The sequence below is a fragment of the Limanda limanda genome, chromosome 20 (assembly GCF_963576545.1).
Source record: "Limanda limanda chromosome 20, fLimLim1.1, whole genome shotgun sequence".
Lineage (NCBI taxonomy): Eukaryota > Metazoa > Chordata > Actinopteri > Pleuronectiformes > Pleuronectidae > Limanda > Limanda limanda.
The window spans coordinates 8,501,498-8,526,352 of record NC_083655.1 but is presented as its reverse complement, the minus strand read 5'-3'; the positions used below and the strand labels follow the sequence as shown (position 1 = coordinate 8,526,352).

Sequence of the window (24,855 nt, the reverse complement as noted above, 5' to 3'; positions counted from 1 at the left end):
AAGGCCGCCGTCCCACCACTGCAAAGCCTCATGGGAGTGGTATTTATTAATGCACAGCCCCAATGATAAATCGGCCGACCGGGGGAGACAGAGAGAGGAGCGTCCCGGATCGGAGCAGGACTGTCCCTCTAATTTCCTCTTGATTTATGGACGCCATGGCTGGTTAGGCGCCGCGTCATTAATTCTCGCGGCCATGGAGGGTTCAGACGAGGCAGAATGACGTGATGCACGCCGTGTCCAAAACGGGGGTTGAACCCTCACAGACACACCGGGGGGGCCACCTGAGAAGGAGGCTAACGCAAAGGAGGGCTGCAGTGGAATATAAGGACAGCACAGAACTTTTCTCTTTGTGAAATATAAAGAGAAATCATTATTCTGGACATAAAGAATTAAATAATAAAACAATAAAGAGAATGTCTTAATGAAAACCTTTTCTATTATTTAATATTTAAACTGTTAAATAAACACTTTAACATATAAATCCGCAATTGAGCATTTATAAGCAGTACATACATATTTAATATAAAGGGTAATATATCATTTTGGATGCCAAAAACTGTATTCAACTAGATAAACTGTTTCTTTTTTAAAATATTTTATATATATACATTTTTACATATCTGTATCCCTTCATATTTTATAATAATGATATCTTATAGTATTAATTTATAATAATGTTGTATCATATATTTAATTATAATTTGTATATTTATACTATTATAAATTAGTATATGGTTTATTTTATTAAGTTGTGGTTCATCAACTGTCTAAAGAAAACCCTTCACTTATAGATGCCCACAAGAGGAGTCACATTTTTCAATTTGTTATTAAGCATTTTGATTATATACTGTTACTGTAAAAACGCTAATTAGGAGAATTAAAGTAAATTATATTAAACTAAAATGTATTGCTATAGCTACAAATCATCAATTATTTCAAAATTCTTTAAAAGTAAAGTTAAGTGGTAGCTTATGATCAACTGCCAAAATTATTCAAGTTATAACAGTTCTAGTGTTTTAAATGCTTCTAATTTATTAAAATAAAATAAATAAAATATCATTAAAAAACAGCAGCACAAAACATTAACATACTAGACAGGGCGATTTAAATTATCTAATAAAGAGCAGCAAAGACTCCAGTGTTGTGATCTATAAGAGCTGTGGCACTAATTAGTCAGTGAGAACAGAGACAATAGGCCATTAAAGCACAGATATAATGGACAGGCCCAGTGTTTCATTAGCACAGCTTTCTGTGAAGCTAATTACACTGATGTGAAACAGACTCAAATAGCCGCAGTAGCGTTGTAGCCCAGATTAACAGTGAAAGCCTCATGATGGACTCTGCTCTTTGTATGTTTTCTTACTGAAATCCAACAAAGCTTTAAAGTGTTAATTTCTCAGGCGCTGGAACACACATTGTTGAAACGTGATGAGTTATTACCAGCAATGATCACAGGCGCTTTTTTAAGTGAGGAGCGCCGCATCTCCACTTAAATTTGGTCCTAATTGTTTTGTTTCAGTCTATTAATCTTAAAAATGTGACACAGAAGAAAGGATTTCTCCCGTGATGAATGGTGGGACATTCCAATTCCCACTTAATAGCAATTAATTTTCTGATACCCGCACAAGTTTGGCTAGTTTTAATTAGTTTGTTCTCAGGAACAGGGGGAACTTCACCCCAGATTTCCATGAAAGCGGCGTCTGCCTGACTAAATACATTCTCATCAAAGGAAGCAGGGGTGACACTGTCCGACCTTTCTAAGATTCAGTGTGCGTTTAATTTCCTATTTACACTTTAAAATAACTCATTAGCATAAGTCCTCTGCACAGTCCTGAGCCCAAGACAATAACTCATTTAAATAATGTCGGCGTAATAGTTGCAGGTCCTTCCTTGTCTTAGTTGAGGTGTGATTTGATCTATAAATAGTGCGAGAAGGTGTATCGTGCAAATGCATTTTAAGGGGTGGAATTCCCTCAGGGGCCACCCATGCTATAATGTGCAGGGAAGCTCTCACAACACTTTAAAGTGCAGTCCCAGTAGGTAAGGATGTGGTAGGTGTCTTTTCACCTGCAAGACTAAATTGGATTTTAACTGCTTACATACATAATTTCAATGACTAGCATTATTTATACCTTTATTGATAGGGAAGAGTATGAGCATGACAGAGGGAAAGAGAACAGGGAAGACACGCGATATAAAAGCCCCAGAGTTCAAATAAACAAATACTATTAAAAACCATGCAGTAAAAATATATATAGCGGTAGAAATCCTCCTTACTTTATACCTTTTCTATAGTTTGGTTGATAAAAACATCTGTATGGCTTTCATTTATCTGTCTTTTCACAAGAGTCCATCCCATTTCTAACAATACGATTGGTTAAGGGGCGGGACTAACAAAGAGAGGAGCGTCTTGAGTCAGAAAAATAAGGGATTAAACTTTCCTTGATGGATTTTGATGTATTAATTGAAACTTTATTGTCACTGAGCTGCAAATTGCTGTTGTCCTCAGGTAATGAAAACCTGACGCTTGCATCTTGATAATATGTGCTCATGATCATGAACTACCTCAGACTGTGGGCTACTGACTTCGGATCAGTTCTGGAACTCATGTCATACTCTATGATATATTTAGGAGAATCCACAGTGTGAGCCTGTCTCCTAGGAGACTTAAAGCATGTGTGGTCATGTCCTACGTCGTGTGTGATCAGTTCAGACTTACTCTCCATCGCCTGCAGGTATTCCATGTGCAGTGCACTGGCGCTGGCAGCGCCGGCTGTGGACGCCACCGAAGGGAGCAGGTCGGTGGCGTACGGGCTCCGGTGGCCCGCCAGCAGGGCCATGTGCTGGTAGTACTCAGCTGTGGTCAGGCCTGTGTGAGGGGCTGGAGAGAGAGAGAGAGAGAGAGAGAGAGAACATTCAGGTCAGCCCAGAGGAAACAGGTTAACCACGAGTGGGAGTGAATGATTAGGGTTTGCATGGCAAGAAAAACGTTAAAGGAAGTGATGGATAGAGAGGAGGTGGAAGAAGAAACGGGACGAAGGGAGGGAAGAGGAACAACAGAGGGAGGAAAACCTGACAGGGAGAGCACCTGCACCGCCTTATAAACCTGCATTCATTTACATTAGATGATAATCAGCTCAGCAGAACAGTAATGAGCACATTAGCAACACCATCAAGTTAAGCAAAACAGCTGCACAGGGAGCTTCACCTGAAGTGGAGAGCCTCACTGGGGATTAGCAGGATGCTTGCTCACAGATTACAGTGAGTGTGCATTAGTATCTGATTGATGCATTCACGCCGAGCACGGCAGAACCGATCGTCTTACAATACGATTCTTAAACAGCCTTTCCTCTTCCTCTCACTTCCTTGATATTTTGGAAAGAGTGCCCATGTGTGTGTATGTACAGTACGTATATGTGTGTGTGTGTGTGGTAAGAGTATGTGGGCTGACACATCTTTTGCCAGAGATGGTGTTTGTGTGTTGAACACATCGGGGCTGCAGCCTGCAGATATGCAACCTGCTCCTCGACTCTGCTCCTTCAAACTCCAAAAGGAAAACAAAAGGCCTAAATCTGCCCAGATATATCTGCATACATGAAGACAAAGTGAACCATTCTGTCGCCACTTCATCTCCCCTCTCTCTTTCTCAAAATGCCTCTCTTTTCCAAGTCATTCCCTTAGTTATAGAGTGCTGTAAGTCCTTGAACCGTAGCCTAAAAATAAACATCTGGCGGTGGGCTTCCTTATGCAAATACTCGAAGAAAAGAGAGAGAGGGAAAAGACTAAAACTGTGGTTTTTGGATGCAAATATGGAATCGGTTCAGACCCACAGAGAGCAGCGGTTCTTCTTCCCCCCATTTGAAGAAATAAAGAGAAAATAAATGAAGAAACACTGTATGAGGGGATTTCCTCTTAAGGCTGGCCTGTATGCCTGCAATATGCATCATGATTGGTTGAATGAATGTAAGAAAAAAATGTCTAAATTAATTCGATCTGGGTATTATGTCTTCACTGGAAGGAGGGAGCTTCTTAATTGTCTCCTCGGTTCCGCCTTAGCTTTGCTTTTGCATTCAGCCATAATGTGGCCCTTTCACTATCCACGCACAGAAAAGGGCTTTGCGGAATTTTTAAATCAGAAACGCTGGCATGCGAGTGCGATCCTGGGGGCACACAAAAAAAACACCAAACAGGGGGGAGTGGGTGAAGGCTGTCAGTGTGGCACTCGACGTGGAGAGGAGACGTGCCTCAGGACTTGGTGAACCACCAGGTGCTCCCTTGGCTCAACAATAGGATCAGGGGCGAGAGACTATACCTCCGAACCCGTCGCTCACAGAAAAGAGGAGTTCTGGGAGGGAGGAGTGAAGAAAGAAGTGAAAAGGAAAATGTGTGGCAGCAAGAGGGTGGCACTAAATCCCACCCACTTTAAATCTCCATTAGATTGTGTTAATTAATTCATCATTATTCAAATGTACTTTTTGGTTTGGAGAAAAAAAAAAACCCCAGCCTTTGCATATTGAAGAAGGAGGCTCCCTGTAAGCGTGGTGATATACTAACAACACAAAAGCTGATGGGTTAATTAATCAGCAGGTTGATTAAAGGAGTAATTAGGTGCCTCATTCACAATTCACAGCGTTATGAACTAAGAGGGGATCATGTGGTAGGTTTGGAGAAACTGTTTTGATTTAAGGCAAGCGGAGACTGGTGCACATTAGATTGTGGTAATGGAAAAATTGGAGGGTGGAGAGTTCCAGCTTGAACTTATACTTCCTCCTGGCAGAGAGCGGCTGAGTGAGTGAGCCTCTTAGAACCTGGATGAGACGGAATGGAGTGCGGCGGGTGTCGAGGAAACGCTCCGGCTATCTGTCGTCTCAGGAACACACTCGAGACGAGGGAGCTAAAGTGCGACTCTGCTGCTCGAGTGCCACACGCTTGTTGGGTGAGGACATGAGGCTATAACAGGTCATGAGGCCATTTCCAGAGCTTTGTGGTGAACATGGATTTTGGGCAAATAAGCTTAGTCCTGCTAACTTACCTCTGCCAGGAAAGATGTGTTTTCAGAATTGTTAGATGTTTTTATTGTAAGCAAGATTACACAAAAGCTACTGGAAAGATTATCACATAACCAAGAATCTTTTATTGGTTAAGTTAATATTGTGAGAGAGGGTATTTTTTAACATTTAACATAATTTGTGGACTCAAACGGGAAATACTAAATGCCAGTGATGTAACGAAAGGATTTCTCTTTGTAGATTATTCTGTTAACTGGTAAATCATTCATTTAAAAAATATCTGAAAAAAGTAGTAAAAAAACGTTTATATTGTCAAGTTCCTGGTTTTGTTCAAACCAACAGCTTCAATTCTTTAACTTAAAAAAAGGAAATCTTCACATTTTGAAATCCAGAAACAGATATAAATCGATCAATGTTTAATAAGCTTTTTGGGATAAAAAAAAATCATGGCGAGTTCTTCTTCATTTCTAACGTTGATGTTTAGTATCTGTTTTTTCCCTTTTGACTTAACAGGTTCTAGTGTCCACCTTTAATTGATTTCACAGTCCGAATCCATCTTCAGATCTCAGGAAACCAATGCTCCCTGTAGGACACCATAACAACTCCACCCCCCCGACACCAGTCAACCCTGAACTTGAATCCGACCCCCCCCCCCCGGTGTGTGCGATGCAACTGTACGTGACCCTGCCGCTCACTGATGGATCCTCCAGAGATCTCTGACATGACTCACAGATCAAAAGGATTAGCCCCCCTCACCCCCCCCAACCTGCACACCCACCCACCCACCCGGATTGCAGCACACTCATAATCCTCCCAGGCACCCGTTCCCTCACTCAGATAATATCTCGCCAACCCCTGGGTCTTAATAGAGATGGATCTGGTTGCCTCTCCTCTGACCTCCTGTGACCTCAACCAGGAATTAAACTGATACAGAGAATCCAGATTCCTTCTAATAGCGATCGAACCCCAGTAATCAATTCCAACAATTATTTTTAAGGGTCTACTCGAGGCTTTGCCGCCCATTTCTGCTCTGCTGAGTTTGTGTGCAGATGTTGCATGTGTGTGCATCTGCGTGTGTATCGTGTTTTTGTGCAGCGGTGTGTGTTTCACTTTACCATCTGCAGGGCTGAGGCCTCGGGTGGCCGACAGAACGGAGATGGAGGGGCTGCTGTGCAGTGAGCGGATGTAGTCCATGTATGGGTTGATGTAGGGGTGCGGAGGGTGAAAGGGCGACTCCGCCCCCACGGAGGGGTTCCGCTGGGGCGAGATCCGGATGAGGGAGATGTCGGAGAAGGCCGGACTGCCTGCCAGCGAAGGAGGCCTGCAGAGACACACAGAGAGAAAAGTATATAAAACATGCATTTGTGTTATAAATGTGTTAAAAACTCACATGAAATTCCACAGGAAATGGCACGTAATTGCTGTGAAAGATTTAAATCAATTTGCAGTTTAAACTAAGAAAGAAGTGAGGCCTATGACCCAGAAAGCACATTACCTAAAAACATCATAAAAGATATAAAAAAGTTAAAAGCATGACGTCAATCTTCTGCGAGGATAATTTTTTTATGTCCGATTATAGCAATCAGACTAACTAATTCACCACATGTGGAACAGTAACGTCTTTTGATTCCTCTCGGCTTCATATCATCATTTTGGTAAACTAAACATAAATAATTCAGTTGTCTCTGAGGACATCACGCTCCTTTCATTAGGCCGGTCGAGCTCTGGACATCCAGCTTCTACCACGTCGGAGCGGCGGTGGAGCGGCCAGACAAACGGACTGTGACACTATCTCTCTGCCTCCATCTGCACAGCAGAGAGCAGAGCGCCGCATTCCAACTGCTCCCTACGCAGACATTTCCTCCGATCAAAGGCAGCTTTCACCACTGCGTCTCAATCAGAGCGAAACGTAAGACCGAGCTCGCCGCTGGCCAGCGCCACGACAAGCAACGCTACACCACTTTACTCCGATGACTTCAGGCTTGGCTCTGAGCTCAGGCCGTGTACAGAAATGGACACAGTCTCCGTCAGCAAGTCTCACACAAGATTTTTTTCCTTTAAATGGATAATATGAGCACATTTGGGCTTTTCTCTTTATCACAAACCTTTCCTGTGAATTGTCTCTATTGTATGAGATGGGAAATAAAGTTGAGAACAATCAGGAAAACTTCTTCGGAGCCAAGTTTGAGATGAACTAATTCGTCTCCCTTCTTATAATTGGCTAGGAGGGCTAGGAAACTTCATAATGATGGCCTTCACCACAAAGGCCTTCCCCCGAGGATGTGGAGAAATCCACATATCAGCCAGACATTAAGAGGCTAAGAGATTAGACTGAATTAGCCCCTCCACTTCTCTCCGGCTCCCCTGTGGACCAGTCTACTGTGACAAAAGACCCCAGGAGAAGGAGAGGATGAGCGGAGGAGGGAGGGAGAGGAAAAAGTAGGGGTTTAAGAGGGAGGTGGAGAAGGGTGAGAAAAGAGAAGGAGAGCGGGGAATGGAGAGTGAGAGACCTGGCCCAGAGTTTGTCTCGAAGTGACCTTGAGCAAGGCAAGGGGAGCGGAACAGCCCAATTACAACCTCCACCCCATCCCCTGGTCCCCGGCCGGCCCTTTCCTCCCTCCATCTCACAGCCGCCCTAATGAAAGAGCTCAGGCCAGGGCCAGTAATGAGTACTGAGGAGCGGCAACAACACACACACACTTTGAGGACAGACACAGCTACACACAGACATACAAACTTAGTCTTCTGGAGACTTTCTGTAATTAGGCCAAAGGGGCTGTGGGATGATTTTAAAGGCTTTCACTGAGTTCAAGTGTGTGACAACAGGTCTCATGGTGATGCTGGAGCAGGTGGAGGTGAAAAATGCTCCTGAGCGGAATCTCAGTAAAAGCTTCGCTGTGAAATCGTGCAAAGGTGACGGATTAAGAGAACGCATCTGACACTGCAACACAATGATTGTAGGATTGTTATTCCCGCGTCCATTCGATCAGTGTTCTTCTGCACGTCCGCTCAAAAAGAAACCCTCATGGGAAATGTCTTACTTCCTCCACACCTTGCAGGCCAAGCTGAGGGCAACTGTGAGCTTCAAACCAGGTGTGTGTGTGTGTTTTTGATAAGAAAGTCATGTGCTCGCATGCCACCATTGCGTGCCTCATTAACACACATCACACACAGCTGCAGAGTGACACTGACTTTGATATCAACCAAGCACCAGAGAGGAAAAAGTGAAAATAGAATCAGGAATCTCTTCACCATATCCTGCAATAACTTTTCAATGAAAAAGCCTGAAATTTCCAGACGTAAAAGGCAAAGTATGTGGGACAAATTTGTCTGCGTCCCTGAAATGGCTGCATGTGACGTTTTAGACATTTTCAATAAAGAAATAAGAACCCAAGAGGAAAGGTAAAAAAAAAAAAATCATGACTTCTTTTCCTGGTCTGGCCGTCCACAGGCCTGTTTGAGGGGAGCCAGACGCCGGCTCCGGCTGCCATGACACTGATTAACCCTGTCATGTGTTGGCTGCGTCTCTCTGCACTGACCCTGGCTAAATGCCTCTGCTTTGCCTTGTTTTCCCAATTAACGTAGCGAATAAGAACAGAGCTCTACTGGCAGACTGGGAGTACTGCAAAAAAAAGGGGGAAGCAGTAAGAAACAGGAAGAAACAAGAGCACACACATGTTGTTGACTGGTGGTTAGAGGGTGCCAATGCAGGGTAGAGGGAGATTTGAGGAAGCAAGTGGGTAAGACAAGTTTTAAAAGAAGAGAAGAAGTGGAGAGAGGTGTGGAGAGAGGGCTACGGAGAGGCAGACCATGAATGGTAGTCAGGAGGGAGGAGAGTGACGATATGAATTGGGAGGGAGAAGTGTTGGGATAGAGGGTGAGTTGGAGAGGGAGGAGAGAAAAGGAGGTCTCGGGGGGTGCAGAGCCAGGTGTGAGGGGATTTGAGGAGGACAGCGGAGAGATGGATGGTTCAGAGGAGAGAGGGAAAAACCAAGAGAGGGTCCGATCCTCCGTGTCCAGCCGCTCTCTGCATGGCCGTGATCGCCTTAGCATCTGCCAGCGTGCATTAATCAACATGACGAAAGGAAGTAATCTGACAACGCGCTGTGTGTGCGTGCAGGAATGTGTGTGTGTGTGTGTGTGTGTGTGTGTGTGTGTGTGTGTGTGTGTGTACGCGCTCATGTTCAGGGAGGTGTGTGCCAGAGACGTAGCGTCTTAGTTACACCTGATTTGAGATTTACATCAAAGCTGTACCGCAGGGTTTTGCCGGCTTCTTCTTACTGTGGAGAAGAAAAAAAAACTTTCCCTTCACTCTTCTACTTCCCTTTGTAGGTTTGTATAATTCCTGCTAAGAGAAGTCGTTCTGCAAACAGGGCACGAGGAGAAGCCGGAGCTCCCGACATATGGAAGCCATTTCCTTTCACGTGGCCTCGCTTAAACCAGTCAGCGCCTCTTTAAAAACATCGCATGTTTACACGGGGCGGCCTGCGGATTTTTTACGCTGTCGTCTCATTTTCACCGAGTGTAAATATCCCCCCCAAAAAGATTTTGAGGTTTCATGTCGGGGTGTGTGTTCGTGTAAACAGGCCTTGAGACTTTGTTTGGAACAAGGTTATATCAACACTAATAATTTTTGGGTCCTGGGTGAATGCTGCCGTAGAAACACAGAGTTGTGGGCGAACACTGACGACTTCATTTCGGACAGAAGGACAGAAGGTATCATTGTGGTGCAGCACTCAGACCCGCTGGTGTTGACACAGCGGTCGGGCTAAAACAGGATATGTGCTGTGCAGAATACTTTGAGCTCAAGCGTGAAATGGCCGCGCGTGAAATAAAATGAACATTTTCTTGATGTGTGCTCCACAGAAGGATACAGGAAATTGGCAAGTCTAAATTCAATAAAACCAGCAACTGCGAATGTTCACGGAGCGTCATAATTTCATCTGATGCTAGCCGGCCGGGTCCGGTTGACAAAGAATAAAAACATCTGAGAGTCAACAAACTCCAAGAGAAATTAGATTAAACTCAATCAGTTTATTTGGACAGTGCGGTGTGTGTGTCACATTTAGTCTCAATAAAACGTTACCAAATTGATATTGAGGACTTTGAGCGACTGGTGTTATGGACAGATGGAAACATTTATCCTCTTCACTAAAGTGGCGGCTCTGTCCGACACGCAGCCAGAGAAATGTGAAATGTGGATAATGTGGCTTTAATTGTGGGAAACAATGACTTCACAAGCTGCGAGTCAAGAAGTCACAGAATGTTTTGACTTCATCTTGGTCATAATTAACATTTACTGTTGACGGACGGATTGTTGGGTCATAGACACAATAAAGGAATAGACGGCCTTTATATGGAGCTTTTCTAGTCTTGACTCTACGGGCTTTACAGTAGAAGTCACTGGATGAACCTGCTTTACCTCATGAGCCAAATACTTTCATGTTCACAACCAGCTACTGCACCAGGCATCTGACTGTTGCCTTAAGGATCCTATGGAAACTTCATATATATATAAACTTTTTAACCACAAACCAACTTTTATGTTGGAGAGTTCAGGTTCTCAACTCAACAGCTGGGGTATGTTTTAGTTTGGCTTTATGGTTTTAACTGTTGAGCGGGCAACTGCAAAGATGGTCTAGTATTAACCATACTGGAAAATACTGCGTGGTGCAGAGAGCTGTTGGACTTGCAGAGCAAATCCTCATCAAACTGGGAGTCAGAGCAAAAACATCTGTGTTAGAGGTTGTGAGTTGCTTCACAACCTCAAACACAGATGTCAAAATAACCTTATTGCATTTTAACATGATATTTAATGGAAGGATTGTACAGTAACACACAGGTAGAACTGCCTCTCCTGACACAGTGTGCCTGTGGCCACCAGGGGCTGAGTGAGTTGGGAACTGCGGTTTCGGAGGGCGCCGGGATCCTTCAGGTGTCGGCTGCTCTCCTGACCGAGGCTGACAGCATCACACACTCACCCCCCCACCGCACCTCACCTCCATCTCACCCCCTTTATAGAAAACCTCTGCTCCCCCCCGCCACTGCCAAACCCTCTAACCCACCCAGCCACAGGGCTGCCATCGCTCTGAAAGCCTAAACCAGAGCGGAGGAAGAGAGGGGCTCCTGACAGCGGAAGCAGAAGCACTTTAAAGCTCCAAACCCTTTCAGCGAGATCAAACGGCCACAGGAACAGAGCCAGCTGAGTCCCAGAGAGACGAGAGGGAGACAAGAGACAGAGAGACCAGGAGACAGACAAACAGACGGAGGGAGATAGAGACTCAGGCTTCTTAATGATTCAACAGGAAAAAATATATTCATTAAGTTCAGCTGCTGAAGAACATTCCAATGACTTCCAATGACTTTACAAGTTAGTAATGATAATTACAGGGCGGCTTAAACTCCTCTTAGTTCTATATTCAGATCCAGTGTCCATGTCATGACCTCTAGATAGCAAACACCTCATTACACTCTCTGTTTCTGCTTCAAACTATTGTGAGTTTTTCCAGAAAAGTGGATACACTTAATATGACACAACGCACATGGTGAATAAAGATTTCCCAAAATGCTGACATGTGATTGTCATCTCATAAATATTCCAGTAGCATGACTGACACACGTGTGTTTGCCTACAGTGTTAAGAACTTAAACTCTCTTTGACGGTGTGTTTCTCTGTGAAGCTGATCACACGGTACAGGTGTAACTTGACACATTCGTCTGTTTCCGCTGTCAAACGCACTAGTGACTTGATTATTCTCAGTGTTTGCAGGAGGAATTTATGATCAAATGTCGGCAGAACAATCCTCCTCGAGGTTGACGTGGTAGTTTTCTTTTAGAGCTTTCCAGCAAATCGCATGGTCTTCATCTAAAAATAGATTTTGCTCAGATCTGGACATGTCCAAACTTTCTATCGTCATCAGCAATTTTAAGCTTTTAAGTATTACGTTTTAAGCCCTGACGGTTTGTGTACTTTCCTTGGGAACATGACACAACAGCTATCCTTTTCTCATATTGTGCAAGGTGCAACACTGGCAAGACAGACACACAAAAGTAGAAACTCCCCTACTGGCAATGGGAAAGGAGTCAGTTGGAGTTTTATGCCCAAAAGTTTTGGTGTAAAAAAGAGGAATTGGTGAACTAGAATAACCTGTGCTGACGAATCCAAGTCTTGTACAAGTCTCCAAGTTATCTCCATAGTTTCTGTGGCACCTATGTTTGGTATCCAATGGGGGGGGGTGCATGTCAGCAGTGGTGTATTCTAACCCTTAGAACTTCACAGTGTAGTATTCTGTGAGACTCGTAGTTTGTTGTCCCTGCTCTCTGGATTTCCTCCCCTCCGCTTTGAGCTTTTCTTCTGGGCCGGGCCGAGCAGACCGCGCACGGACCTGGCAGCGCACGGTGAGGTTGCCAGGCATTCACGGCAAGAACTATGCCCCCCCGCCCGCCCGCCTTCCCTCCCGATGCAGCGAGGGCTCTGTGTGACCCTCTGACATCAAAGGGCCTGGCGGGTTCAGTGGGTGGGGAAAACTTTCTATTCATGGTCCCATCAAGCAGGATTCCCTCTCTGTGGGATACCTCTGGAGGCGTGCCAGACATTCCCCTACACCACACACACACACACACACACTCACACACACATACAGCTGTCCAGTCCAATACCCAGCGTTCTACTTTAGCTCCTCCATCTCCTCCCCCTGTGTGTTTCAGTCACATCATCCACACATGCAAACTTGTCCCGGCAGGAAGACGTACAGTACAACCCCGTGAGCACGTATCACTTCCACGCTACCTGAGCACTAACATGTGCTGATCAACAGGAGTCAGTGAGTGTGACGGACTGAGCTCATAACAAACGGGCCCAGGTGTTAGCGGCTCTTCCGTGAACTCCGAGGAGAGGTCACACACGCGGTGAAGGTGTGTCGCACATGAAATACTCTCCTTGTTTTAGATCAAGGCTCTTTCTACTCCCACAAAGTGAGAGGATTACGCTTTATCCCAAAATAAAGGCAGACTCACATCTTTTCCCCGCTTGTGCGGCTTGTAAGTTATAACCAAACACAGTCGTCGTTTTGGAAAGTTTATGTTTGGCTTTGCCACGCAGCAGGGGGGTGTTTTTTTCCCAGGCTGCTTGAAAAAAAAAAAAAATTCCACTCTGCAATTAAATGCAATTTCAACCATCGAGATAAGAACGTCGAGCAAAACGAATCAACACAGTGTACGGCAAGGAAATGAAAACATGAAAGTGGAATGAAACAAAAGGAGCAAGTCTTTTCAAGGAGGCTGGGAACAAACGTGAAACAAAAAAATATTTTCTTGTTCTTGTTTCGGTCCTCTCCTGTGCTTGATTTTCTCCTTCTACAAATAGAGCGATCACTTTACATGGAACATTCAACCTTCAGCTCTGCTTTGCTGCAAATTACACATTTGATTGCTGTTTTCCTTCAAACCAAATGCAGGTGGAATTAACGCAGCTCTCAGTTCGTGTTTTGAGTTCCTCTGGCAAGCCCCGGGCTACGGAGGAGACAGGAGGGGACTCCAGGGTGTTGAAGTGTTAAACTTCTGAAAACAAGGAGGAAGCAAATCTATCTTTCCTTTTCCTATCCTTCCTGACGCCTGCAGCTAAACAGGGTTTCGGGTTCCACACCCCATCGCCTCCACTACCCTGACAAGTCAGGTAATGAGCGTGCACGTTGGCTTGCGTGCACGGCCCATCGCAGGTGAGGGGCTGCTGGAAGAACGAGTGTGGCCCAGGGCTGAGAGGAGCGGCTCGGGTCGGTGAGACGGCTCCGCATGATCCCCTCCTCAATCCACCACGTCACACTGGGCTGCTGAAATGAGCAGCCGCACGGATGGGCCTGAGCAAATCACAAACAATACACGGCGCTACAAGACAGCAGAGACACACCGCTGGAGATGGTTAATCCTTCAGACAGGGATCTGAGGAAGAACAACAGAAAAGAAAAAGGGGGTCGGGAGGAAGAGGAGGGAGGGAGGGAGGAGGGAGAGCTAAGACACGAGAGGGAAGAGAACAGGAGCATCAGGTACAAGACACACAAATGTATGTTTCCTTCTCAGCACTGGAAATCTCCTCTTCAGAGTGAAATCCATCACGTTTTCCTAATACATTCTTCTCGGAGAGGAGGGGAAGGAAAGGAAAAGCCGGACAGAAGAAAGGCAAGCGCTGGTGGGAAAGTGAACAGACACAGCCTACTTTATTCTGGCCATTTCATCCATCTTGTTGGACTAATAAAATGTCAAGTGGAGTTCCTTGATATTTAATCATGAAGGGGCTGAGTGCGTGGTGGTGCCAAGCTCGAGCTTGATGAAGCTTTGGGAGGCTTAGACACGGACCTGTGGAAATTTTGGAAACACCCGAAGCAGAATGTTTCACAAACCTGCAGCAGGAGTGAAACAAAAACTGATATGAATGGGAGGGAATTCCTAATGAGTCCACTTTGGGAAACATTTATCATATTTGCCTCCACCTTTAATTAATCCCTTTAAATAAACTGTCACTTCCACAAATCACTCAAGCAAATCAAATGAATGATGGACATGCAACAACAAATATAAGTGTGCTCACCCTGCAGCTGCTTGCATGACTCTGCATATTTGTGAAAGCTCCCACTGGACGATCGCTTGAGTAAAGAAAACTTTACACCCTGACCTCCACACTATCAAAAAATAAAAGTATCACGGGAGACAGAAATAGAAAAAGATTTCTTTCTGGCTTTTTGCTCCAACGGCATTATTAGATGAAACCATCCTCTGTCCCACTATCAGATGTAATGGACGCCACATCTGATAAGGCAGATAACAAAAGGGCTGAAAGAAAAGAATCGCTTTATGTGATATGGATTAATTTGCATTGGTGAGGAGAGTGTGAAAAGGAGTGAAATCCTCTGCGATTTTGAAGATAAACAAATAGAAAGAGGGAGGAGAAGAGGTGCAGAAGCTGTTAAAAAGAGACGTAATGATCTCGTTTCCTCCCGCGTTAAAACTGTCAGTGGTCCTCAGCTCGACGGACGGAGCTGTTTAACCAACATGTGGTCGTAGTTTACATTGTTGCATTCACGTTCCTACCAAATCATTTATTGAAGGACTTTTGACAAGGAGGGATGGAGGCAGAGGAGGGAGGGAGAGAGAGAGAGGGAGGAAAGGAAAAGGTGGAACAGAGGGAGGATGGAAAATGAGGAGAGTTGCAGAGGATTTACGACCCTGTTCCCCTGCTCTCGTTACTTGCTGTAACTGGCCCCCAGAGTGGGATCGCAGGGTCGGGAGCCCAGAGCCCGGAGATCAGAGTAATGGAAATTCCACATTTATTCTCCGCTGCAGCATTGACGTCTGCAGGGCACCGGCTGTGGCAAAACTCCCTCAACTCACTCTGGATTCCTTAAAACTACAAGTGAATATTCTGCATACGGGTAATAAGATGCAAAAATATTTTCCTTTCTCGTGATAAAACGTATTTTCCTCCTAATTGCAGAAAATAAATTCTACATGACAGCTTCTTTAAACTAGTATTTGTGAAGCGAGAGAGGCAGACGTCAGGGCGGCTGCTGCCTGAGGTTGTGGAGACGATGGGAGACGGCGAGCTGCCAGCGCTGCAGCGGGAATATCTCTCTAATACCCCCCCCCGCCAATGAGAGGAGGGTCTCTTTACAAAGCCAATTAAGAAGCGACACAGCTCATAAAACTGACAGTCGTCCACACCCAGCAAATTATTTACCACGGAATAAAAGATATAAGCTTTTTACTTGTAGGACCTTAAAGAATGCAATACATCACACTGCAGATCAAATGCTGTCTGATGTTAAAATACCCAAAATGTTATATACATCTTAAAATTTTGGGGGTTTTAGGCGAATAGTTAGATTCATAAAAATATGATTGTGTCACCTTTGGTTGTAGACATTTTTCACTATAAACCCCACTAACATTTTATTCATAAAAATTTAAAATAAAATAAGCAGATGCACCTAATAAAATAATTATTGTCTATATTATCAAAATAATTTTAGTATATGACTAAAATCCTTATTTTGCATACAGTAATACATGTCTTATATGAAAAATACAACATGAGATAAACTAAAACAAATGTGTATTTAAATGTATTTGTTTTATATATAAGAAATGCAAGGTGAGGAATTGAAATAGAAAAATTAAATAAAAATGTCAGTGGAATAAATCAAATGACAGAGGGAGAAAATGTTTCAAGTGTGTGTGTGTGTGTTTAAGCCTGGGTGCACAAGCAGCGCACACATTAACACACGCACACACACACAGCACACACACACACACTGCAGCGCGGAGCTGTTGGCACCTGTCTGTTATCTCTTCCCCTCAGACCTGGTTTTCCCATTGTGCTCCACGGGAGAGCTACAAATTGAGATCTCAAACATGAAGAGGGGCAAATGACTTGTGTAAAGAAAATCAAATCCGCTAATGTGTTACATGTGCAAATTCACAGGCCTTGTATTAGAGATTAATGTATTACCCCCTTTTATGGAAAATGTAAGATATATTCTGTAATGCACCCTTCAATGACATCCAACCAAGGGCGAACACAGAATTACAAAGAATAGGAAATATTTGCTGAGCGCATAATCAAACAGGATTTGATTTGCATGAGTAAAGTGTTATGTAAGGATCCGTTTGTAGATTTGGAAATGCGATGAAGTCTTTAGTAGAGATTACTATTTGGTTTAAAGACATACTAAATGAGTCATAAACCATTTAGCATAGAGCGAAGGAAAACATAAAAAATGCATGTGATATTTAATAACTGGGGGAGAAATACAAATACATAGCAGACACAGTGGCTGCTGCAGGCTGAGCGAAGGTAATCCCAGCAGCTCGGGAAGTAGAGTTTCTGAACATGTCTTTACAGATCTCCACGGGTAATGACTCAACCCTAAAACCTTTACAGGCCTTGTCAAATATCTGCTGGGCCAAAGTTGTTTTCCTCTGCTCCCCCCCCCCCACTCCTGTACCTGCTGGATCCATCATTCTCAAAATACACAGGTGCCTTCAAAATATCATGGTCCTGTGCTCCGGCTGAAGAGAGAGAGAGAGAGAGAGAGAGAGAGAGAGAGAGAGAGAGAGAGAGAGAGAGAGAGAGAGAGAGAGAGAGAGAGAGAGAGAGAGAGAGAGAGGGAGGGAGGGAGGCCTCTGAAACTGGTGTATTACAAAAAAAAAAAGATATACTGTAACTTCCATCTGCCCACATTTCTGCTTAGGCATTTATCTCCTTTCTCTCTAAATCCTGAAATTGCCTCAGAAAAAAAGGGGAGAGATATTTTCCTCCTCCCCGCACATTTTCACAACTTTCTTTCTTTCCCTTTTTTTTCTCCCTCTCTCCCTCTCCAGTGAAAATTGAAGAGGCTTTATGTCAAATGCGGCTAAAGCCAGCCTCTCCATATCAAACAACGCAGCGCGAAAATTACTGTGGTGATGATAAGGCTGCCAGATAGAGTGGAGGAGGAGGAGAGCGAGAGGGGGGGAGGTGGGAGAAAACTGAAAGGAAGTGACTCTACTCAATTATACTGCAAAATTGGTATGACTGAATATTTTTCATTCAGGTGACTGATAGTATCAGTGGAACTGCAATGCAGATAAATAAAGGAGCCTTCTGTCAAGAATAAACACCATTAATCATGAAGCCAGCGACTGCGTGACCGCCTGTCCCCCCCGACTCACTCCATAGAGGAAGTATTATAGAGGGGGGAGCAGGGGGTTGGGGGGCGATGGAGAGAGAGAGAGAGAGAGAGAGAGAGAGAGAGGGGAGGATGGAGGGAAAGCAGTGAGTGCACCGGAGAGGGGTGACCTACGAAGTCACACAGAATGGGTTTTGGACAGTTGGGGCGCGGGATGAAGAAGTGGCCCTTGTCCCCCCCCCCCCCCCCCCCCCCCAGCCCCCCCGCCTGCTTCTCAGTGACAGCAGCCATATCTGGACAGAGATGATCACACGCGATTACAAAATAATCATCAATTTCCTAATGTTATTTATGGCCTTACCTTCCCGTTCTGTTCTCGTCTAGACAATATTTAAATGTGGATATCAATGAGACATTATAAGATATATACACTTAAATGAAATGTTGCTTGTAAATAACAGAAAATATACAGTTACCTAACCCTTACATTTATTTGCCCATAAGAATGCACAAAGTAAATAATAGTCTCTAGGTCTTGAACACTGAAATATCAACTATGACACGAGGCCTTGACACAGCAAAGTGAAATCACACCACTGATGAAGCAGAACAATTAAAAACTCTTTTCTTTTCTTAGCTTCTATAAAAACTATACTGCATTTTTTTGGGTCTATTGTTTTGTGTGATTATGTGTGTACTGTGTGTTGGTGTGTGTGTATTTGCGTATATATGTGTAGCAATGCTCGGCCTCATCCCATCTGGAAGGTGCTGTGGAGATAAGACTCTGGTCTTTATGCTAAGCAACATGCCGCTCCTTTATGCCCAGACTGGGAACTCTGACAACAGTTTATGTAAATAACTAGACAACAGTCAACACATTTTCCAAAAAAAAGAGCGAGTGAGTGAGTGTGTGAAGTCGTGCTGTTTGTGTAGAAACAGTTTAGAATGATTAAGATTGCTGCAGAAAATCAAATGGAAATCGAGGGGATTCGCTCGGTTTTGATGGATCTTTACATTAAAATGATGTTTCTGGGGCAAACGGCTTAAAGTCAACAAACTTCTTCTTGGTTCTGCAGAGCTGAGGTTGTGTTGCAATGACTGGGACACGCTGCAGCCCCCCCCCCTCCTGGTACCTCCAGAACACCGTCCAGTCAGGCCAGACCGCAGCTGAACAAACACACTCCTGAATGAAATACCCACACAGGCTGGGAACACAGACACACAACCTCACAACCCCCAGACCCACTCTACCTCCACGGTGACACAACGCACAATCCACGACTTCATTCAAGACTTACGCTGAAACACTTCAGATTGTTGCATTTTTCTAAATCAATATACAACACTATAAAATGTACATGCATCTAGATTCTGTCTATTTACTTTCTCATTCCAGTGAATGGACTCTTATACTCCTCTGTTTATATATTTACCTAGTTTAAAATGTTATATTTTGCATTTGCTCACTCTGAGATGCTTTAACAAATTATACATTTTTAGAAATATGTAGAGAAACTTCAGCTTAAATACTCAATACAATGAAAGGAAGCAAAATCTCAGACCTGAGGCTTTTCTATTTGTTTTACAACTTTAACAACTCTTTCATTGACTCAGGCGTTTTGGCCGACTCTTTTCTAAATCCACATCTGTTAACTGCGCTAAAGGCTGTGAGTCAATTGCTTCTCCCGTAAGAATGTTTTGTTGTGTTGTCGCCCCACTCGCACAGCACGAGGGTCCGGGACCCCAGAGCAAACTCCAAGGCCGATAATTGACTTGTGACGAATACCTCTGTTTGTTCGGAGCCGTCGCCGGGCGATCGGCAGCCGGGGCCGAGCCACACGAGGAGAGGGACTGTTTTGTTTTCCTGTGTACTATAGACCAGCAATAAAAAAAAAAGCCCGAATGAAAGAAGCTGGCTCCTCTCTCGGCCCCCTGCATCCCCCCCAAAACTCTCATTAAGCCGGGCGGCACAATGGTGGTGGCAGAGAGGACCAGAGCTCCTGTGGAGAGCCGGCTCTTCACCGAGCAATGTGTTGATTTAAGCAGGAAGTATCTTCTCTGGAACAGGAAGGGATTTTTTATCTGTTTGGTAGCTTCTTGAGGTTTCTAGAGCAGAAACATGCAGAGAGAAGGAACCAGATAAAACCTCTTTTAACTGGTCCTGGATCAGTGCGGTACAATAAGAGAATGATTAAATTGGACGTTATGGAAACCTGGTTTCGGTTTCAGCTCAAACTGACGTTGCTGAAACTCTTAAAAAGCGCTGTTCCTTCACGGGAGCACACGAGTTCCACCAGTAAATCAAGTGCACCACAAGAAGGGACCCTCCCACCCCCCCACCTCTTCCCTCCCTGACCCTGCGGCTGTAATATTGAATGGCACATTGGTACCTTCCCCACAAGAATTCATAAACTAAACGATTAGCCTCTGTCTGTAATTGCGTCCTCCCTTTCCCTAATAGGGGAGGTGAGGTAAGGAGGGAGAAAAAACAAAGGACAGTTAATTTGTGATTTCCTCTGCTCATTTGAAGGCAAATTAAGTGTCAAACAGCTAATACAGAGCATATTTCATTTTATGAGCTTTTAATTTAATTCTACCGCCTCATATTGCTGGAGCCTGTTAGCGCCGCTCACGGCCGCTCCTCATGCAAGAGCCGGGCCCATAAATAAACATGTTTCAATTAGAGCCTTCACGGTAATAGGATATGATCCTGTTCATTTGCCACGTAGAGATGGTGGATGTGTCACCGAGGCAGAGAGGAAACAAGCTGCCGGGCGTCTGCTGTGTTTTGCTCCGGCCACGGATGCCCACTGGCTTGCGAGCGAGCGGCAGGGGGGAGGCTGGCGGGATTGATGGAACAGCCGCAGGGCCAACCCAACTGTAATTACAGGCCGTAATGAGAGGCTGCATGGGGAAGTACTGCAATAATAGTCCCTGTGTACTTAGGCATATCTTTTTGAGAGAGCTAATAACAATTAATTCTGTTCGCCGAGGAAAACTTGTCTTAAAACAATTCAATATTTCTCCATAAGCCAGCTCCTGTCTTCGGTTTCCCCGGAGCGACAGCTACACGATGACTGCTTTTATGTCGTTGGCCTGGATACAAGCAACATTGCGTTATCGAGCAGAATGCATCATCACTCCTGAGTCGCCAGGGAGATTTCTCTTCTTTTTGGGCTGTAGATCTACGGTTCTAAAGTTTGTCCGCAGCTAAAAGTTGCAGAAATTCGAACCTGGGATCGCAATTAACTCCAATTATCCATCAGGTGGTTGGACTCAGCCACTGATGAGGGCTTCTTGTCACCGAGGAATTCACTGCTGCTTTTAATCACGCTGCAATATCGCTGCTTCCCGGCTCAAAAGACCCAAAAGGAGTCGAGATTGCGCACTCTACCTCCACAGCGACACAAAGCACAATCCACAGCTTCATTCACGACTTAGGCTGAAACACTTCAGATTGTTGCATTTTTCTACATCAATATACAACACTACAAAATGTATGTGCACGTATATTCTGTCTATTTACTTTCTCAGTCAAGTGAATGGACTCTTATACTCCTCTGCTTATATATTTACTTAGCTTAAAATGTCATATTTTGCATTTGCTCACTGTGAGATGCTTTAACAAATAATATATATTTTTAGAAATATGTGTTATAAATATAGCAGAGAAACCTCCTCTTAAATCTATGGTTCTAAAGTTTGGCCGCAGCTGAAAGTTGCAGAAATTCGAACCTGGGATCGCAATTAACTCCAATTATCCATCAGGTGGTTGGACTCAGCCACTGATGAGAGCTTCTTCTCACCGAGGAATTCACTGCTGCTTTTAATCAAGCCGGCAATATCGCTGCTTCCCCGGCGCTAAGACCCAAAAGGAGTCGAGATTTCTACACGGAGCCCGACGTAAATTCCCAGATAACGTGCGTCTTGGCGAGTTCGCAGACTTGATTTAAACAAGCTTGGCTGCTTAACAGCTGTCTTATAATAATGACAAATAGTTTCCCCTCAGCGTAACGTGTCATATTAAACCGCTCCATGCTTAATGGTTTGGATAAACAGGCCGTGAGTAGCCGAGTCTCCGGTGACAGCAAACCAAGCGTGCAGATAACTCCTGTCCGGACGGAGTGACTGAAGAACTTCTCCTCCTTAATTCAATTCCCCTCGCTCCATGTTGTCCCTCCACCTCTCGGTTCTCTCCTCCTCCCCCCCCCCCCACTCCCTAACCTGTGCTCCTGATCAAACCAAAGCGCTCCTGACGGATAACAAGCCCGGCTGTTTTGTTCCAGCCTGCGTGTTCGCCCCATTATCTCTGCATAAGCTAAATGCTAAATTATATTTGCCATTTTGTTTGCAGTGACACGGGGCATCAATCACCTCGAGCCTCCCCCCCTCCCTCCCTCGGCTGCAGCCCCTGAGCAGGAGACGAGGGGTTGAGAGAGGTGGGGTGGGCCAGAGGTGGGGGGACATAAAAAATTCATTACGCTTAGTGGCACATCAGCAAGGGAGAGATATGACTCCAGAGGAAAGGGAAGGGGGGGAGTGAGTTGATAATGATGAAGAATATCAAACATAATGCGGCGCAAGTAGCTGCCCGCTCCGATTTGTCCTCGTCGCGGCGTGATCGCTTCCTCCGTGTCTGATGAAGCGTCTCCGTGTGGAGCTCACCGTTCCGACGCAGAGAATACAAATAACGGCAAGAGTGAAAGAGATAGAAAGAGTGAGAGAGGGTGACGAAAAGAGGAAGAGAAGAAGGGCTTTGAAGTTCTCTGCAACACTGGCCGGTCATTTACTCCCGGGAAAATATGAGACGACTTTAATAAGGAGTCCTCTGCTATTAGATCCTCACCACTCGTATCCTGTAGTCTGTGCTCGCCTGTGATTGGATGAGGCAGGATGCTTGGTTGCATACGGTTCATGTGTCAGGAGCCCGTCTGTGTCTGTCAGAGCCGGGTGTGTGTCAGCGGAGGCACTGCTTCCTTCTCTTGACAGGGCTTGATCACTGCTCTTATGAGAATCACACGCTCCCAGGCCCCCCCCCCCCCTCGCCCGGCTCTCGTTTCCACGTCTCTGACACATGTTCATTTGTGTGTCTCTGACACGCAGATCATGTTGCGCACTCGCAGCGCTGCGGGTTTTTGATCCTTAAAGAGGGAAAGGGAGGCGCCCGGCACCTAGGAGGAGGAGGGAGGCTCCACGCCCACGGGCGGAAGCAGGTTCAGGGGCTCGGTCTGTAGCGCCATTAATAATGATGTTCGGAATGCAACTGAATCAAATGTTCTCTCACGTATGATTTCAGCTTCAGTGTGAGTGTGGATACATGACCTGAGTCCTGGTCAGGCCAGGTTCTGACTAAATGTTTTAAATGACATTCGGGGTTTGAGCAGGGTTTAGTCACATTGCCTGGGTAATCTATCTACTTGATTTTTTTTGTTTTGCTGCACATGCCTAGCCTGGGTGCCAGAACTTAGCCCCGCCCACAACATTTTCGGTCTGGAAGTTCGGTCTGGAGTCGCTCCGTTTGGGAGAAATTATCTCCGAGCAGAAGCTGTTTTCGGACCAATCACATCGTCAGGGCGGGCTTTATACGATGATGGACAGATGATCAACAGTTACGTCATCAACCACGTCACCAAAGAGCGCTGCCTGCCGCTGGAGAGCTGAGATGTGTCGATACTGCCATTGAGTCTGTTTTAGGAGACATCGACAGCTCATTCATTTTGAAAGAGGAACAGAGAAACGCGATCAAGGCATTTGTAGATCGAAAAGACGTTTTTGCCGTCCTTCCTACGGGATTCGAAAAAAGTTTAATTTATCAGCTGCGTCGCTCAACATACGTCACATACTACGCTGCTCTGATTGGTTGTAGGTCTATCCAATTGAGCGAAGAGAAATTTATTTTCCTGGTTCGGTTGAAACACGCCCCATAATCACAGTCAATGGAGCGGCCTCAGACTCATATTCTGACTAGAATCATGAGTATGACAACGTCAGGCTAGCACATGCCTGCAATCCAGGAGAATATTGGGTTAGTTCCTGACATAGAACACAGAGAGTTGGAGACACTTACACGTGAAGGGGGGGCACAGGGGAGGGGTCGTAGATGTAGCGTCCCTGGGCGTGTCTGTCGTCGATGGGCACAGGAGGATGGAAGGTCGGGAAGAACTGTGGTGCAGCTGTGTAGGAAAGAAAAGAGAAAGAAATAAGACATATGAAATCCATTATTTTATTTTTTTTAAACATCCAGTCATGTGAATTCATCCCCTCCTCCTCTGATCTCGATAGCAGCCGTAATGAAAGGCAGTGGTTGATTGCTATCGTTCTGCGGACCCACCCAAATGAGAGCTCGTTAAATGAGCTGAAAGCTGCACGGCTCCAACATGTTCACCGAGGAAGTCTGTAAATGTCTCAGGGCCGACAGAACTCAAAATAAACAGCGATAAATAACCGTAGAAAAAAAAAAAAGCTGCCAAATGGCACATTCCTCACTGAGCCAAGCATAATATGGTTTCATACAAAGGATAATGTTTAAGTACAACCACTGAAACGCACCGAATGGGAACAAAAACATCCTTTTCCCGTTTCACTGTTTTGTCACAACTGCCAGAGAGAATCGAAAGCCCCCCCCCCTCCAGATAAAACATTAAAACATTTGCATAATATGAGCTCCCAGGCCTTTCTCTATTTTTACCCCCTGAAATGTAAACTGATGTCTCATCTTCTAACCTGAACTGCACCGTGATCGCAAAACAACTAAAGCTGGAATTTTTGTGTCGCAACTTTGCATCCAAGTTGCAACAAGTGAGCCGTGAGTGGGATTTTCTTCTGGAACGCAGCCTACCTGAGGGTCGAAGGTTAAAAACCTCCACAGAGAAAGACAGAAACAACACAACTGTTGCACACACTGCAACTTTTACAGGTCCACATAAAAAACAAATGAATCACTTCTTCACTCACACGTTGTCTCAACACATCTCACGTCACTTTATTGCCTTTTTACCGAGGCCATTGCCAAGTGGCGTATCAGCAGCCGGAGGCAAAGCATGTGTCAGCACCTGCATAGCTTCACGCAACAAGTCTCCGAAGCTGCTAGCTACGGGTTTCTTGCTTGTAAACATTTGGGAACTTTTGCCAAAAGGGCAGATGGCCAAACGGGGGGGTGCCAAACATAGCAGGTGTTGACTCAGGTC

General features: G+C 45.0%; 1 protein-coding gene across 1 annotated transcript in view; it reads right to left on the bottom strand.

Annotated features, from left to right (window-relative positions):
- The window catches only part of gli3 (GLI family zinc finger 3), a 72,756-nt gene that overhangs the window by 17,193 nt on the left and 30,708 nt on the right, over nt 1–24,855 (bottom strand). Inside the window, exons 3-5 of the mRNA XM_061094036.1 lie at nt 23,736–23,841; nt 6,125–6,330; nt 2,720–2,881 (exon numbers count right to left, since the gene is read on the bottom strand). Coding sequence (XP_060950019.1) covers nt 2,720–2,881; nt 6,125–6,330; nt 23,736–23,841 — 474 coding nt within the window. The remainder of the gene's footprint in view (nt 1–2,719; nt 2,882–6,124; nt 6,331–23,735; nt 23,842–24,855) is intronic.